Here is a 16,019-nt window from a genome sequence, read left to right as displayed (position 1 = left end):
ATTGATGCTAAACAACGTTTGACATGTTTGAACGAACGTAAATAGATTTTTTTTTGTACTTTTCGCCGTGACTCCCCCCCCCCCCCCCCCCCCGCGCTACTTTTTAGTAGCCTACCGAAGCGCTAACAACTTGGAGTTAATTGGACATCAATTATGAACTTTGTTGAAAGAAACCACATTTGTTGTGGATATGGGATTCCTGGAAGTGCCAATGGATGAAGATAATCAAAGGTAAGGGATTATTGACAATAGTAATTTTGATATTACATGGTTACAAGATGGTGCTAACCTGTATAGCCTAGCCTATTGTTCTTAGCACAGCACCCGGTTTATTGCAAATTGTGATTTCCCAGTAAAGTTATTTTGAAATCTGGCAATGCAGTAGCATTTACGAAATGTTAAACTATGAATATTTGAATGACAATATTATAATTTACCAATGTTTTCGAATAGCAATTTTGTAATTTGTAACGTTGTTCACCGGAAGCATTTCAGAGAAGAAAAAAATCTGAATTTCACCGCTACTGTAAAATGCTGTTTTTGGATATAAATATGAACTTGATTGAACAAAACATGCATGTATTGTATAACATAATGTCCTAGGGTTGTCATCTGATGAAGATCATCAAAGGTTAGTGCTGCATTTAGCTGTGGTTTGGGTTTATGTGACATTATATGCTAGCTTGAAAAATGGGTGTCTGATTATTTCTGGCTGGGTACTCTGCTGACATAATCTAATGTTTTGCTTTCGTTGTAAAGCCTTTTTGAAATCGGACAGTGTGGTTAGATTAACGAGAGTCTTGTCTTTAAAATGGTGTAAAATAGTCATATGTTTGAAAAATTGAAGTTTTTGCATTTTTTAGGTTTTTGAATAACTCGCCACGGGATTACACTGGCTGTTACGTACCACATATCCTAGAGAGGCTATGTCCCGCGGTGTAAGCTCGCAACTTTTAACCTGTTGGGGCTCGGGGGCAGTATTGAGAAATTTTGAAAAAAATATGTGCCCATTTGTAACTGCCTCCTACACCAACTCAGAAGCTAGGATATGCATATTATTAACACATTCGGATAGAAAACACTCTGAATTTTCTAAAACAGTTTGAATGGTGTCTGTAAGTATAACAAAACTCATATTGCAGGCAAAAACCTGTGAAAAATAGATCAAAAATTTTTTGAATTTTGTGACTGTACTATTTAGTGTCATTGTTTTATAGATACCATAGTGAGAAAGGATTCATTTCGCAACTCCTACGGCTTCCACTAGATGTCAACGATCTTTATAAAGTTGTTTGAAGCGTCTATGATGAACAGAGACCGGATGGCAAGGAAGAGAAGTTGACCTCCCTGGGATGTCGTCACTTCATTATTGGCTGCACCTGCCAATCATGTGATGCGATACATTTTTCAAAGACGTTTTTCAAGACACAGGAGAGGTCGGGTTGAAACATTACTGATGTTTCACGTTAAAAATGGCTCTAAAGATTGATGCTAAACAATGTTTGACATGTTTGAACAATGTAAATAGATAATTTTTTTTACTTTTCGCCGTGACTCCCCCCCCCCCGCTACTTTTTAGTAGCCTACCGAAGCGCTAACAACATGGAACAACTTGGAGTTATTTGGACATCAATTATGAACTTTGTTGAAAGAAACCACATTTGCAGTGGACCTGGGATGCGTGGAATTGCCAATGGATGAAGAGAATCAAAGGTAAGGGAATATTGACAATAGTAATTTTGATATTACATGGGTACAAGATGGTGCTAACCTGTATAGCCTAGCCTATTGTTCTTAGCACAGCACCCGGTTTATTGCAAATTGTGATTTCCCAGTAAAGTTATTTTGAAATCTGGCATTGCAGTAGCATTTACGAAATGTTAAACTATGAATATTTGAATGACAATAATATAATTTACCAATGTTATCGAATAGTAATTTTGTGATTTGTAACGTTGTTCACCGGAAGCATTTGAGAGAAAAAAAAAATCAGATTTTCACCGCTTCGGTAAAATACTGTTTTTGGATATAAATATGAACTTGATGGAACAAAAAATGCATGTGTTGTGTAACATAATGTCTTAGGAGTGTCATCTGAGGAAGATTGTCAAAGGTTGGTGCATAATTCTAGCTGGTTATCCGCTTATGGTGACGCCTGTCTTTGAATTGACAAACATTACACACAGCTATTTTCAATGTACTCTCCTAACATAACCTAACTTTATGCTTTCGCCGTAAAGCCTCTTTGAAATCGGACAATGTGGTTGGATTTAGGAGATGTTTATCTTTCAAATTGTGAGAAATAGTTGATTGTTTGAGAAATTGAAATTATTAGATTCTTGCAGTTTTTGAATTTCCCGCCCTGGTCTCTTGACAATGAATCCCGATATCGGGATAAGATCCCCAAGGAGGAACCACTGTACCTGATGTCTTGTACCTGCCTGACTCTGATTTTGATTACGACTCTTTGCCTGCCTTGACTTACCTTTTGCCTGCCTCTTGTACTATAATAAACTCTGAGACTCGTACTATCTGACTCTTGAGTCTGCATCTGGGTCTTAGCCTGATCCGTGATAATCGTCTTGCCGCTTCCCATACATATAGAACAACACCTCGTGCTATTACTTGAAACTTCTTCAGGATTTCTGGGTCACCTGCAGGATGGTTGAGCTAACGTAGGCTAACGCAATTAGCATGAGGTTGTAAGTAACAAGAACATTTCCCAGGACAAAGACATATCTGATATTGGCAGAAAGCTTAAATTATTGTTAATCTAGCTGCACTGTCCAATTTACAGTAGCTATTACAGTGAAAGAATACCATGCTATTGTTTGAGGAGAGTGCACAATTTTGAACATGAAAGTTATTAATAAACAAATTAGGCACATTTGTGCGGTCTTGATACAACATTTTTAACAGAAATGCAATGGGTCATTGGATCAGTCTAAAACTTTGCACATGCACTGCTGCCATCTAGTGGCCAAAATCTAAATTGCACCTGGGCTGGAATAATACATTATGGCCTTTCTCTTGCATTTCAAAGATGATGGTACAAAAAAAATACTAAAGAACGGTTGTTTTTTTTCTTTGTGTTATCTTTTACCAGACCTATTGTGTTAAATTCTCCTACATTCTTTTCACATTTCCACAAACTTCAGTGTTTCCTTTCAAATGGTACCAAGTACTTAATGCAGCTGGTGGCCACACCAGATACTGACTGTTACTTTTGATTTTGACCCCACCTTTGTTCAGGGACACATTATTCCTTTTATGTCCACATGTCTGTGGAACTTGTTCAGTTTATGTCTCAGTTGTTGAATCTTGTTATGTTCATAGAAATATTTACACAGTTTGCCGAAAATAGATGCAGTTGACATTATAAACGTTTTGTTGAGTTTATATTCTTACTGATGTCTAGATGCTATACCATTGCATTTGTTTATATTATGGCACAGTTGCTCATCTGATTGTTGTATTGCATGCATATTTATATACTCTGTTAATTATACATGGATCCTAATCATTGTATTGGTCTACCCAGTGGTATAGTGCTATTTCTTCAGGTGAGGAAGCACATTTTTGGGAGGGTAAATGAGTTTTAATTTTGTACCGACAGATGTAGCCAATTGAATAGCCTATCATTATAGCATATGAATAAAATGAATCCTCCAATTGCAACGTCTGCCTATGCCCACAAATTGTCTAAAGAGAAATGTGTATTTTAATTGCCTCAAACACCAAGTTAGGCATAGGCTAGCAAATTTCCAAATTGGCCATCACTGTCAACTGTGAATAATAATTCTTCATGTTTTACCGGTGAAACATCCAAACTGCATCTCCATGCCAATCATTTGATTGATCTCGATCAGTTTCATGGGAATATTAATTTAGGCTAGATCTTCTTGAATTACTGTTTCGTGAGCGAATTGAAGCAGATGGTGTTATCAAACTTAGCCATTCTCGTATTCTGTTTGTGCACATTGTGGAGCACTCTGTTGAGTTTTGGTGCATGGAAAGAAAAATGTTACGCTTCAGCTAACCATCCTAAAATCTTTGGGTGTTGCTTGTTTTTGTAATATTTGTTGATAAATTCCTCTAACCTTATGATTTGTTTTGCGTTGTTATCCAGATTGAAGGTTTTTACACACGAGTATGTAAAGTGATAATATTTAGTCTAACTTACAGATATTGAATATTACTATTTTATCTCGAGGCGATCTCCACTGCTGTGTTCAGTTCAATCTTACCTCGTGATATTCTGTTTACTCTTCATCCCAGTTTCCATTGTTACGCCAAACAAGACAGTGTTTGTGACATATGTAAAGGATTACATTTGTTCCAAAGCTTACCTATCAACATGGTAGCTGTCAATATTCATAAATGATGTATTTTTATAATGTGCTTTTTTTCAATTTTTGCCTAAAATGACGTACCCAAATCTAACTGCCAGTAGCTCAGGCCCTGATGCAAGGATATGCATATTCTTGATGCCATTTGAAAGGAAACACTTTGAAGTGGAAATGTGAAAGGAATGTTGGAGAATATAACACATTAGATCTGGTAAAAGATAATAAAAAGGTTGTTTTTTTCTTTGTATCTTTGAAATGCAAGAGAAAGGCCATAATTATTATTATTCCAGCCCAGGCACAATTTAGGCCACTAGATGGCAGCAGTGTATGTGCAAAGTTTTAGACTAATCCAATGAACCGTTGCTTTTCTGTTCAAAATGTTGTATCAAGACTGCCCAAATGTGCCTAATTGGTTCATAACTGTGCACTCTTCTCAAACAATAGCATGGTATTCTTTCACTGTAATAGCTACTGTAAATTGGACAGTGCAGTTAGATTAACAATAATTTAAGCTTTTTGCCAATATCAGATATGTCTATGTCTTGGGAAAGGTTCTTGTTACATACAACCTCATGCTAATCGCATTAGCCTACGTTAGCTCAACCGCGGGTGGGACACCGATCTGTAGAGATCCTTAAGAGGTTTTAACTCCCAGCTGTATTCTAATAAATCCATTGTCTTCTCCTGCTCTTGTTACGGTTCAACTGAAACATCTTGCAACCACAGTTTATCTCTGTTTGTGACAATATATGTAAAGGATTAAGATTATTTCAAGGCTGTTCATCAGCATTGCTGTCAATTTTTATCAATGATGTCATAAAATTATCTAGTTTTTATTATTATCTAGTTAACAGAAGAAAAGAAAGAGAAAATCAGGACAGAAGAAAAAGGATATCAAAGTGAAACAGTTCTCTAAAGACACAGGAGACAATAATACAAGAAACAACACTTCTGTAGCTTGTCAACTATGTGTCTGTCTATCCCTGTTCTCTCCTCTCTGCACAGGCCATACAAACGCTTCACACCGCGTGGCCGCTGCCACTCCAACCTGGTGGTCCCAGCGCGCACGACCCACGTGGAGTTCCAGGTCTCCGGCAGCCTCTGGAACTGCCGGTCTGCAGCCAACAAGGCTGAGTTCATCTCAGCCTATGCTACCCTCCAGTCCCTAGACTTCCTGGCGCTGACGGAAACATGGATTACCACAGATAACACTGCTACTCCTACTGCTCTCTCTTCGTCTGCCCACGTGTTCTCGCATACCCCTAGAGCATCGAGCCAGCGGGGTGGTGGCACTGGAATCCTCATCTCTCCCAAGTGGACATTCTCTCTTTCTCCCCTGACCCATCTGTCTATCTCCTCATTTGAATTCCATGCTGTCACAGTTACCAGCCCTTTCAAGCTTAACATCCTTATCATTTATCGCCCTCCAGGTTCCCTTGGAGAGTTCATCAATGAGCTTGACGCCTTGATAAGTTCCTTTCCTGAGGATGGCTCACCTCTCACAGTTCTGGGTGACTTTAACCTCCCCACGTCTACCTTTGACTCATTCCTCTCTGCCTCCTTCTTTCCACTCCTCTCCTCTTTTGACCTCACCCTCTCACCTTCCCCCCCTACTCACAAGGCAGGCAATACGCTTGACCTCATCTTTACTAGATGCTGTTCTTCCACTAATCTCATTGCAACTCCCCTCCAAATCTCCGACCACTACCTTGTATCCTTTTCCCTCTTGCTCTCATCCAACACTTCTCACTCTGCCCCTACTCGGATGGTATTGCGCCGTCCCAACCTTCGCTCTCTCTCTCCCGCTACTCTCTCCTCTTCCATCCTATCATCTCTTCCCTCTGCTCAAACCTTCTCCAACCTATCTCCTGATTCTGCCTCCTCAACCCTCCTCTCCTCCCTTTCTGCATCCTTTGATTTTCTCTGTCCCCTATCCTCCAGGCCGGCTTGGTCCTCCCCTCCTGCTCCGTGGCTCGACGACTCATTACGAGCTCACAGAACAGGGCTCCGGGCAGCCGAGCGGAAATGGAGGAAAACTCGCCTCCCTGCGGACCTGGCATCCTTTCACTCACTCCTCTCTACATTCTCCTCTTCTGTCTCTGCTGCTAAAGCCACTTTCTACCACTCTAAATTCCAAGCATCTGCCTCTAACCCTAGGAAGCTCTTTGCTACCTTCTCCTCCCTCCTGAATCCTCCTCCCCCTCCCCCCCCCTCCTCCCTCTCTGCGGATGACTTCGTCAACCATTTTGAAAAGAAGGTTGACGATAGCCGATCCTCGTTTGCTAAGTCAAACGACACCGCTGGTCCTGCTCACACTGCCCTACCCTGTGCTTTGACCTCTTTCTCCCCTCTCTCTCCAGATGAAATCTCGCGTCTTGTGACGGCCGGCCGCCCAACAACCTGCCCACTTGACCCTATCCCCTCCTCTCTTCTCCAGACCATTTCCGGAGACCTTCTCCCCTTCCTCACCTCGCTCATCAACTCATCCTTGACCGCTGGCTACGTCCCTTCCGTCTTCAAGAGAGCGAGAGTTGCACCCCTTCTGAAAAAACCTACACTCGATCCCTCCGATGTCAACAACTACAGACCAGTATCCCTTCTTTCTTTTCTCTCCAAAACTCTTGAACGTGCCGTCCTTGGCCAGCTCTCCTGCTATCTCTCTCAGAATGACCTTATTGATCCTAATCAGTCAGGTTTCAAGACTGGGCATTCAACTGAGACTGCTCTTCTCTGTGTCACGGAGGCTCTCCGCACTGCTAAAGCTAACTCTCTCTCCTCTGCTCTCATCCTTCTAGACCTATCTGCTGCCTTTGATACTGTGAACCATCAGATCCTCCTCTCCACCCTCTCCGAGTTGGGCATCTCCGGCGCGGCCCACGCTTGGATTGCGTCCTACCTGACAGGTCGCTCCTACCAGGTGGCGTGGCGAGAATCTGTCTCCGCACCATGCGCTCTCACCACTGGTGTCCCCCAGGGCTCTGTTCTAGGCCCTCTCCTATTCTCGCTATACACCAAGTCACTTGGCTCTGTCATATCCTCACATGGTCTCTCCTATCATTGCTATGCAGACGACACACAATTAATCTTCTCCTTTCCCCCTTCTGATAACCAGGCGGCGAATCGCATCTCTGCATGTCTGTCAGACATATCAGTGTGGATGACGGATCACCAGCTCAAGCTGAACCTCGGCAAGACGGAGCTGCTCTTCCTCCCGGGGAAGGACTGCCCGTTCCATGATCTCGCCATCACGGTTGACAACTCCCTTGTGTCCTCCTCCCAGAGTGCTAAGAACCTTGGCGTGATCCTGGACAACACCCTGTCGTTCTCCACTAACATCAAGGCGGTGACCCGATCCTGTAGGTTCATGCTCTACAACATTCGCAGAGTACGACCCTGCCTCACACAGGAAGCGGCGCAGGTCCTAATCCAGGCACTTGTCATCTCCCGTCTGGATTACTGCAACTCGCTGTTGGCTGGGCTCCCTGCCTGTGCCATTAAACCCCTACAACTCATCCAGAACGCCGCAGCCCGTCTGGTGTTCAACCTTCCCAAGTTCTCTCACGTCACCCCGCTCCTCCGCTCTCTCCACTGGCTTCCAGTTGAAGCTCGCATCCGCTACAAGACCATGGTGATTGCCTACGGAGCTGTGAAGGGAACGGCACCTCCATACCTTCAGGCTCTGATCAGGCCCTACACCCAAACAAGGGCACTGCGTTCATCCACCACTGGCCTGCTGGCCCCCCTACCTCTGAGGAAGCACAGTTCCCGCTCAGCCCAGTCAAAACTGTTCGCTGCTCTGGCACCCCAATGGTGGAACAAGCTCCCTCACGACGCCAGGACAGCGGAGTCAATCCCCACCTTCCGGAGACACCTGAAACCCCACCTCTTTAAGGAATACCTAGGATAGGATAAAGTAATCCTTCTAACCCCCCCCCCCCCCCCCCCCCTTAATATTTCGATGCACTATTGTAAAGTGGTTGTTCCACTGGATATCATAAGGTGAATGCACCATTTTGTAAGTCGCTCTGGATAAGAGCGTCTGCTAAATGACTTAAATGTAATGTAAATGTAAATAAAACATATACTTTCATGATATATCCTACATACACTACATACACTAAATTATATGGATACATCTAAGTGGATTCGGCTATTTCAGCCACACCCGTTGCTGACATGTGTATAAAATCAGGCTCACAGCCATGCATTCTCCATAGACAAACATCGGCAGTAGAATGTCCTTACTGAAGAGCTCAGCAACTTTCAACGTGGCACCATCATAGGATGTCAGTTTGTCAAATTTCTGCCTTGCTAGAGCTGCCCCTGTCAACTGTAAGTGCTGTTATTGCGAAGTTGAAACGTCTAGAAGCAACAACGGCTCAGCCACAAAGTGGTCAGCCACACAAGCTCACAGAATGGGACTGCTGAGTGCTGAAGGGCGTAACAATCGTCTATCCTCAGTTGCAACACTCACTACAGAGTTCCAAACTGCCTCTGGAAGCAACATCAGCACAATAACTGTTCATCGGGAGCTTCATGAAATGAGTTTCCATGGTTAAGGTTGATGGATGTGGGGTGGGGTTGAGGGTCCCTACTCATTGTGACTTAGTTAGGGGGGGTGGTGTAGAGGGTCCTGACTCATTGTGACTTAGTTAGGGGAGCTATGAAGTAAACTCCAACCGGTGTCCTATGTGGTGTGGATTGGGATGGGATGGCAAGGGCACTGGCTTTTAGCTAACTTGTTTCACGCCAATTTTTTTGTATGACTTATGAATTAGTGGCAGAATAAAATAAATACTAACTGCTACAATACCTGGTCTCAGTTTTACAAAATCTCACAATCTGCTTTTGGAGAATGAGTACACTAATATATATTATGTTGTTTTTGGCTTTAGGACTGGGTTGCTGAACCCAGATTAGACCTAGTCCTGGACTCAAAACCATCTTCAATGGAGAATCTTCATTAAAAGTGCTTTTTTTACCCAGGGACAATCTCAATCTGGGTTTTGGGAAACCAGCCCATGGTGTATCATATTTGACCCAATCTTATTGTGATCATAGTATTATTATCCGGTCTTCATTTCAGCAGTATTATGAAAACGCCACTTCATTGTGTAATACACTATAGTCTACAGAAATATTATTTTAAGAATATTCTAGGTTTCATTTCTTCCCTTCTATTTGTCATTTTGTTTTTCTTTTATTAAATGACCCTTCGGGGGTGTACAATATGATTGTTGACTGACAAGATCAGTCGGCTGAGAGAGAAAAAAGCTCCTCTCTAGATGGCACACGTGACTAAAATGACCTATAAGTGGTCCCGACAGGGAGCTGTTTAAAAAGCTATTAGACATGTTTCAAACTCCTCCTGAAATAATACAATAAAGGAGAATGTACAATGGAATAAGATGTATCTAATCATATTCCGTGCCTGGCCCCGATTGCATTTGTTATGTCAACAGTCAAGCTGGGCCCCAAAATTGCTTCGGTTGGACGGTGCACGGCCCCCATCCCACTCGTTGCCCCTCGCTGCCATTTTAATCTCGCTGAGTGATTCTGAAATGCTCTGACATGGATTTTTAGATGTTCAGCATGCTCGAGGCGGGCTCCTCACTTTTCCGCGACCCTATGTATCATTACAAGTGTGCTACACTCTGACTCCTGGAACATGGAGTGCTTATTAAGATTACATCCTTCAACCAAGCACAGCCTCTGGGTACAGGGAAGAGTACATTCAAGTGAGAAACACTAAAATACCACATTATTATTATTATTATTATTTTAATAACTTCAGGCCCTATTCAATCAAACTATTTAAGTTGATTATTGATGGAAAAGGGCCCTTGGAGTTAAAATGGATTGTAATTCACCACAAAGGGAAATGGAATTGAAATTGTTCTCGGATGCTGAGATACATTTCCCCAATATCACACTAAACAGCCAGTCTCTCGTGGTTTTGTGAATTCTCTATGGTTTAATTAGCTAGTCAAGTTTTTTATGTCATGCCAGAGGGAGACAACTAAATGATATGTGCACAATGGGCTGTATTAAACTCTCACTCTGCAAGAAGAGACAATAAAAATGTTCCAGGGCTTAAAAAAAAAAGGACACAACTGTGCACTTAGTACCATGTGTTTAATCCGTAAATAGTCGTGTCTATGGTTATTGTTAATCAAGCGACATGCATAATGTTTTGGAGCAACGACAATAACAGTATTCTGGCTGGCCCAGCAGTGAGATGAAGTCTGCATTGTGATAGCGCCTCCCCACTTCTCGCCACACAGCTGGGGCAGCGCTTTTGCCACTTGTAATCGCCTTGCTGGCAGTAAGTGGCGGTTCTTTCACAGGGGGTCCGTCGGCGTTGAAGGAACCCACTTAATAAGAATTGTGGGAAATTGCTTCCCCCGCTGTCGGAAGCCGAGCAGTTTACACCACAGTGTCCCCTGCCTTCCCCTTCCAATAGAGGTATAAATGGTATCCGTATCACACCTTTCTCAAGCCCCTCACAATGAAGATGCAATCATTAGCCATGGTCTTCATAAAACAGCTTGTATCTTGTGATTCTTGGTAATTAGCTGAAAACATACCTCTTGTCATTGCTGGTGCGATAGTCAGCCTGAACAGCAGCTTTCTAAGATTTTGAATCAACCGTCACTGTCCCCGAATAATTGCAGAATGGAGCTTGGCAATGGTAATAATCTCTAACAGCTTACTTATTGTAGGATAGTCACTACTAGGCCAACTAAATTGAGCTGACCTGAACTGCATTGTTCCAGCATGGTTCAAGTAACTCTGTTGACCGCATAACCAGGCCATCCAATTACAGCTTGGCTCAGCTCTGCTTGGTTCTGGATTGTGAAAAGGGATAATATAGTTGGGGTTGGTACAGTAGATTGAGTAATTTTCTTTAAGATAGTAATTTTGACTATCTACTCTTCTCCCTCTTTCAGACGCCATGGTCCCAAAGGTAATCTATGATGATCTCAAACTCAAGCACGTCCAACTTTCTACAGATTCTCAACTTACGCACAGACATCAACGCACTCAATGTCGAGAACGAGCAACTAAAAGAAACACTCAAAAACTCCTACTTTGTCTTTAGCTCTATCAAACAAAAAGCAGTACAGTTTCTATTTTTCACCGGTCTAATCACTGTCGTTTTTGAGTAGTTGCTCCAAAAACTTTAAAACAGTGTGCATGGCTTGGAGTATAATGTATAATGTATAGGTTGTCCTAATGACATTCCAACTAGGTCTCAGCAATGGGGACATTACATTCAGGTTTAATGTTACAGAATGTGCCATCTCTAACATTTTGAGAAATTGGCTCCCTGTGATGTCACAGGCATTGAAACCAATCAAGTGGCCAAGCAAAAACGCAGTTTTAAAGGACATGCCCAAATGTTTCAAACAGAAATTAAAATAGTGCAGGTGCATTACTGACTGCACAGAGATCTTCATGGACAGACCTACAAATCTCAACCAGTGGAGCTCTGCTGAGCTCATAATAATGTCCGGAACAGCACAAATAGAATGGCATGAAACACCTGGAAACCATGTATTTGACACAATTCCATTGATTCCGCTCCAGTCATACCACGAGCCCGTTCTCCCCAATTAAGGTACCACCAACCTCCTGTGATCTCAACTCTAGAGCCCAGACATGGTCTAATTATAAACACCATAACACTATCAAGTATTTGGATGGAATTTCACCTGCAGGAACCATTTCCTTTCTGTCCCAAAGCTGGGGTGGGGGTGTTTCAGGTAAGCAGATAACGGCGGAATCTAGATTTTCACAATTGATAGAGCCAAAGGACGAGATAATAGCTGATCGTGGATTTACAATCAGAGATTAAAACCTCTTGACGTTACCCCAGCGCATTTTGGAAAAAATTCGTGCCCATTTTCAACGGCCTACTATTCAAACTCAGAAGCTAGGATATGCATATAATTAATACCTGTGGATAGAAAACACCCTAACGTTTCTAAAACTGTTTGAATGGTGTCTGTGAGTATAACAGAACTCATATGGCAGTCAAAACCCCGAGACCGATTGAAACAGGAAGTGGAATTCTGAATTGTGGACTCAACTTCACATCGTTGCCTATTATTCACACCGTGCGCTATCGTTCATTGAGCACTTCCTATTGCTTCCACAAGATGTCCTCAGTCTTTACAAAGTGTTTTGAGCCTTCTACTGTCGAAACTCAGTGAATGAGACGCGTTGGAAATTGGTCACAGGGGGAGGGCCATCACCATTATGACGCCGGCGGCCCTGTCTACCCCCACCTTTGGAAACGTTTTGAAACACAATACAATCGTCCCCCTCGAATCTTATTGGCTCTCTTGTTGAAACAGGCCCTGAAGATTTATGTTATACAACGTTTGACATGTTTGAACGAACCTAAATGGGAAAAAAATGTTTTATTTCGAAACGGCTGTCCCACGCCCGGCAGAGCATTTGGATACAGCATTCAGACGCGCTAACAACAGCAAGCTAATGGAACATAAAGGATGGACTTTTTCGACCGAAAATACATCTGTTGTGGACGTGGGATTCCTGGAAGTGCTTTCTGATGAAGACAACTAAAGGTAAGCGATTATTGACAATATTATACAAGATTAGATGTGATATGCGATTGTTCCAAGATGGCTCCGAGCTAGATTTACTAGCTCATTTTCTGAGTATCGCATCCCCTTTTATCGCTAAGTGTGATTACCCAGTAAAGTTATTTTTAAATCTGGTATGACAGGTGCTTTCAAGAGATATTCATCTATAAATCTTAGAATGACAATATTACATTTTAAAAATGTTTTCGAATAGTAATTCAGTAAATTGTAGCACTGTTTCCCGGGATGCATTTGACGGGAAAATAGTTAGTCAACGTCAGACGCCGATGTAAAATGCTGTTTTCATATATAAATATGAACTTTATTGAACAAAAGAATGCATGCATTGTGTAACATGATGTCCTAGGTGTGTCATCTGATGAAGTTTGTAAAAGGTTAGTGCTGCATTTAGCTGTTTTTTGGTTATTTGTGATGCATGTGGTTGGTCGGAAAATGGCTATGTTGCTGCTTTTACGATGGACTCCTCTAACATAATCTAATGATTTGCTTTTCCTGTAAAACCTTTTTGAAAACGGACGACGTGGGTCGATTCAGGAGAGGTGTATCTATAAAACGATATGAGACAGTCCTATATTTGAAAAAAATATATATTAAATTTCGTTATGCTAATGTCGCTAGGAGTTTTCGCTGGATTTTGATCCCGCATACGGGACGGGACGCTGGAGAGGTTAGCATATGGTGCCACCCTTGGAATACCTAATTTCCCAAAAGGAAGAAAGCAGCTCTCTGCCCAACAAGTGGACAGATCAAGACATCTGTCAAATGTGACAATTCACATTGAAAGAGTCACAGGCAGATTTTTACAATTGTTCTTCCAATCTCCCTGGTTGACCTATTAGATGATATGTTGATGGTGTGTGGAGCATTAACAAACCTATGTAGGGGTGTTGTCCCTAGAATATAAAATGTGTATCACAAACAAATACCTAAAAACAGCAACATCCATGTCAAAATATGAACATTGAAACTACGAGATGTACATATTTAAGTGGAACCTTCATGAAATTAATTGTTTATTATACAGATTGTGAGCACTAAATTTATTCTTGTTTTCCAGTACATTTCCTTTCTTTTTTTGATTATCATTTACATTTTATGTATATGTAAACCATCCAAGTTCATTACATTTTTTGCACCATTGGCAATGCCAATCTCAGAGTTCTAAAACCAGGACCAATAACTTGGTTGCTGTGAAACAGCAGCAGCTAGCAAGTAGCACGCTAGCAGCTGTAGCTATCTAGCTAACACTAGTTGGATGAGAAGCAAGCTTCAAGCAAAGGAAGCTAGCTATACTGAACTAAAATATTAAATATTAAATGCAACATGTAAAATGTTAATCCCATGTTTCATGAGATGAAATAAAAGATCCCAGAAATGTTTCATATGCTCAAAAAGCTTATTTCTCTCAAATTTAAAAATACTTTTAGAGAATTTGGTAGTACGTCCAACCGGCCTCACATCCACAGACTACGTGTAACCACGCCAGCCCAGGACCTCCACATCTGGCTTCTTCCCCTCCAGGATTGTTTGAGACCAGCCACCCTAACAGCTGATGAAACTGAGGAGCATTTCTGTCTGTAATAAAGCCCTTTTTTTTAGGAAAACCCCATTCTAATTGGCTGGCCCTGGCTCCCTAGTGGGTGGCCCTGGCTCCCAAGTGGGTGGGCCTATGCCCTCCCAGGCCGTCCCATGGCTGAAGCCCCTGCCCAGTCATGTGAAATCCATAGATTAGGGCCTAATGAATTTATTGAAATTTACTGGTTTCCTTATATGAACTGTAACTCAATAAAATCGTTGAAATTGTTGCATGTTGCGTTTATATTTTTTGTTCAGTATTGTTAGGTACTGTATATTTTGCTATGGAAGGTTTTTCATATGGCTAAAGTCATCTGTGTAAACTAAATCAGAGCGCAAACATCCTTGGCTGTTATAATAGCCCGTTAGCTAGCCAACTAGCCAGTAGCTACAAGCCAATGAGACTGTACCATAGCTGTATAAATCGTGCACCAACCACAACTCAATGTTGATATTATATCCTAGCTAGCTATATTCTTCGATAAAGCATAGCTAGCTAAGTAAAGTTCATAGTCAACACCATATACGCAATGGGCATTGCTCATCTAGCTATTACGGCATGATTTACAGTCAAACTAGCTAGATTAGGTATGTGTGCAGCCATATGTCAATTTCAGCACAAACACTGTTTAGCTAACCTACATTTCCTCAATCAAAACCAGTTTCTCATAAAACAAACTGTAGCTGATAAAATGAATTCTCTTGGTATTAAACAATTAGTTATGTTTAATCTAAACCCGGCCAATGCACATGCAAGTAGCCTACTCTAACCCGGAAGCTTCTAAGAAATCCAGCTATGCCCTCCGACGAACCATCAAACAGGCAAAGCGTCAGTACAGGACTAAGATCGAATCATACTACACCGACTCCGACGCTCGTCGGATGTGGCAGGGCTTGCAAACTATTACAGACTACAAAGGGAAGCACAACCGAGAGCTCCCCAGTGACACGAGCCGATCAGACGAGCTCAATAACTTCTATGCTCGCTTCGAGGCAAGTAACACTGGAATATGCATGAGAACATCAGCTGTTCCGGATGACTGTGTGATCACGCTCTCCGCAGCCAATGTGAGTAAGACCTTTAAACAGGACAACATTTACAAGAATGCTGAGCCAGACGGATTACCAGGACATGTACTGCGAGCATGCACTGACCAACTGGCAAGTTTCTTCACTGACATTTTCAACCTCTCCCTGACAGTCTGTAATACCAACCTGTTAAAACCACCATACTGCATGTGCCCAAGAACACTAAGGTAACCAGGCTAAATGACTACCGACCCGTAGCACTCACATCTGTAAGCATGAAATGCTTTGAAAGGCTGGTCATGGCTCACATCAACACCATTATCCCAGAAACCCTAGACCAGGGGTGTCCAACCCTGTTCCTGGAAAGGTACCTTCCTGTATGTTTTCGCTCCAATCCCAGTTGGTACTAACCTGGTTTAGCTTATCAACCAGC

General features: G+C 42.1%; 1 protein-coding gene across 1 annotated transcript in view; it reads left to right on the top strand.

Annotated features, from left to right (window-relative positions):
* Window positions 1-5,195: 5,195 nt before the first annotated feature.
* The window catches only part of LOC145858954 (uncharacterized), a 31,559-nt gene continuing 20,735 nt past the window's right edge, over window positions 5,196-16,019 (top strand). The window contains exons 1-2 of the mRNA XM_082957614.1: window positions 5,196-5,860; window positions 7,145-7,483. Of these exons, the coding sequence (XP_082813740.1) occupies window positions 5,317-5,860; window positions 7,145-7,483 (883 nt within the window). The 5' untranslated portion in view covers window positions 5,196-5,316. The remainder of the gene's footprint in view (window positions 5,861-7,144; window positions 7,484-16,019) is intronic.

Source organism: Salmo salar, chromosome 11, assembly GCF_965601325.2.
Source record: "Salmo salar chromosome 11, fSalSal1, whole genome shotgun sequence".
Lineage (NCBI taxonomy): Eukaryota > Metazoa > Chordata > Actinopteri > Salmoniformes > Salmonidae > Salmo > Salmo salar.
Note: the sequence above shows the minus strand (reverse complement) of the source record. Positions and strands in the feature narration are given on the sequence as shown.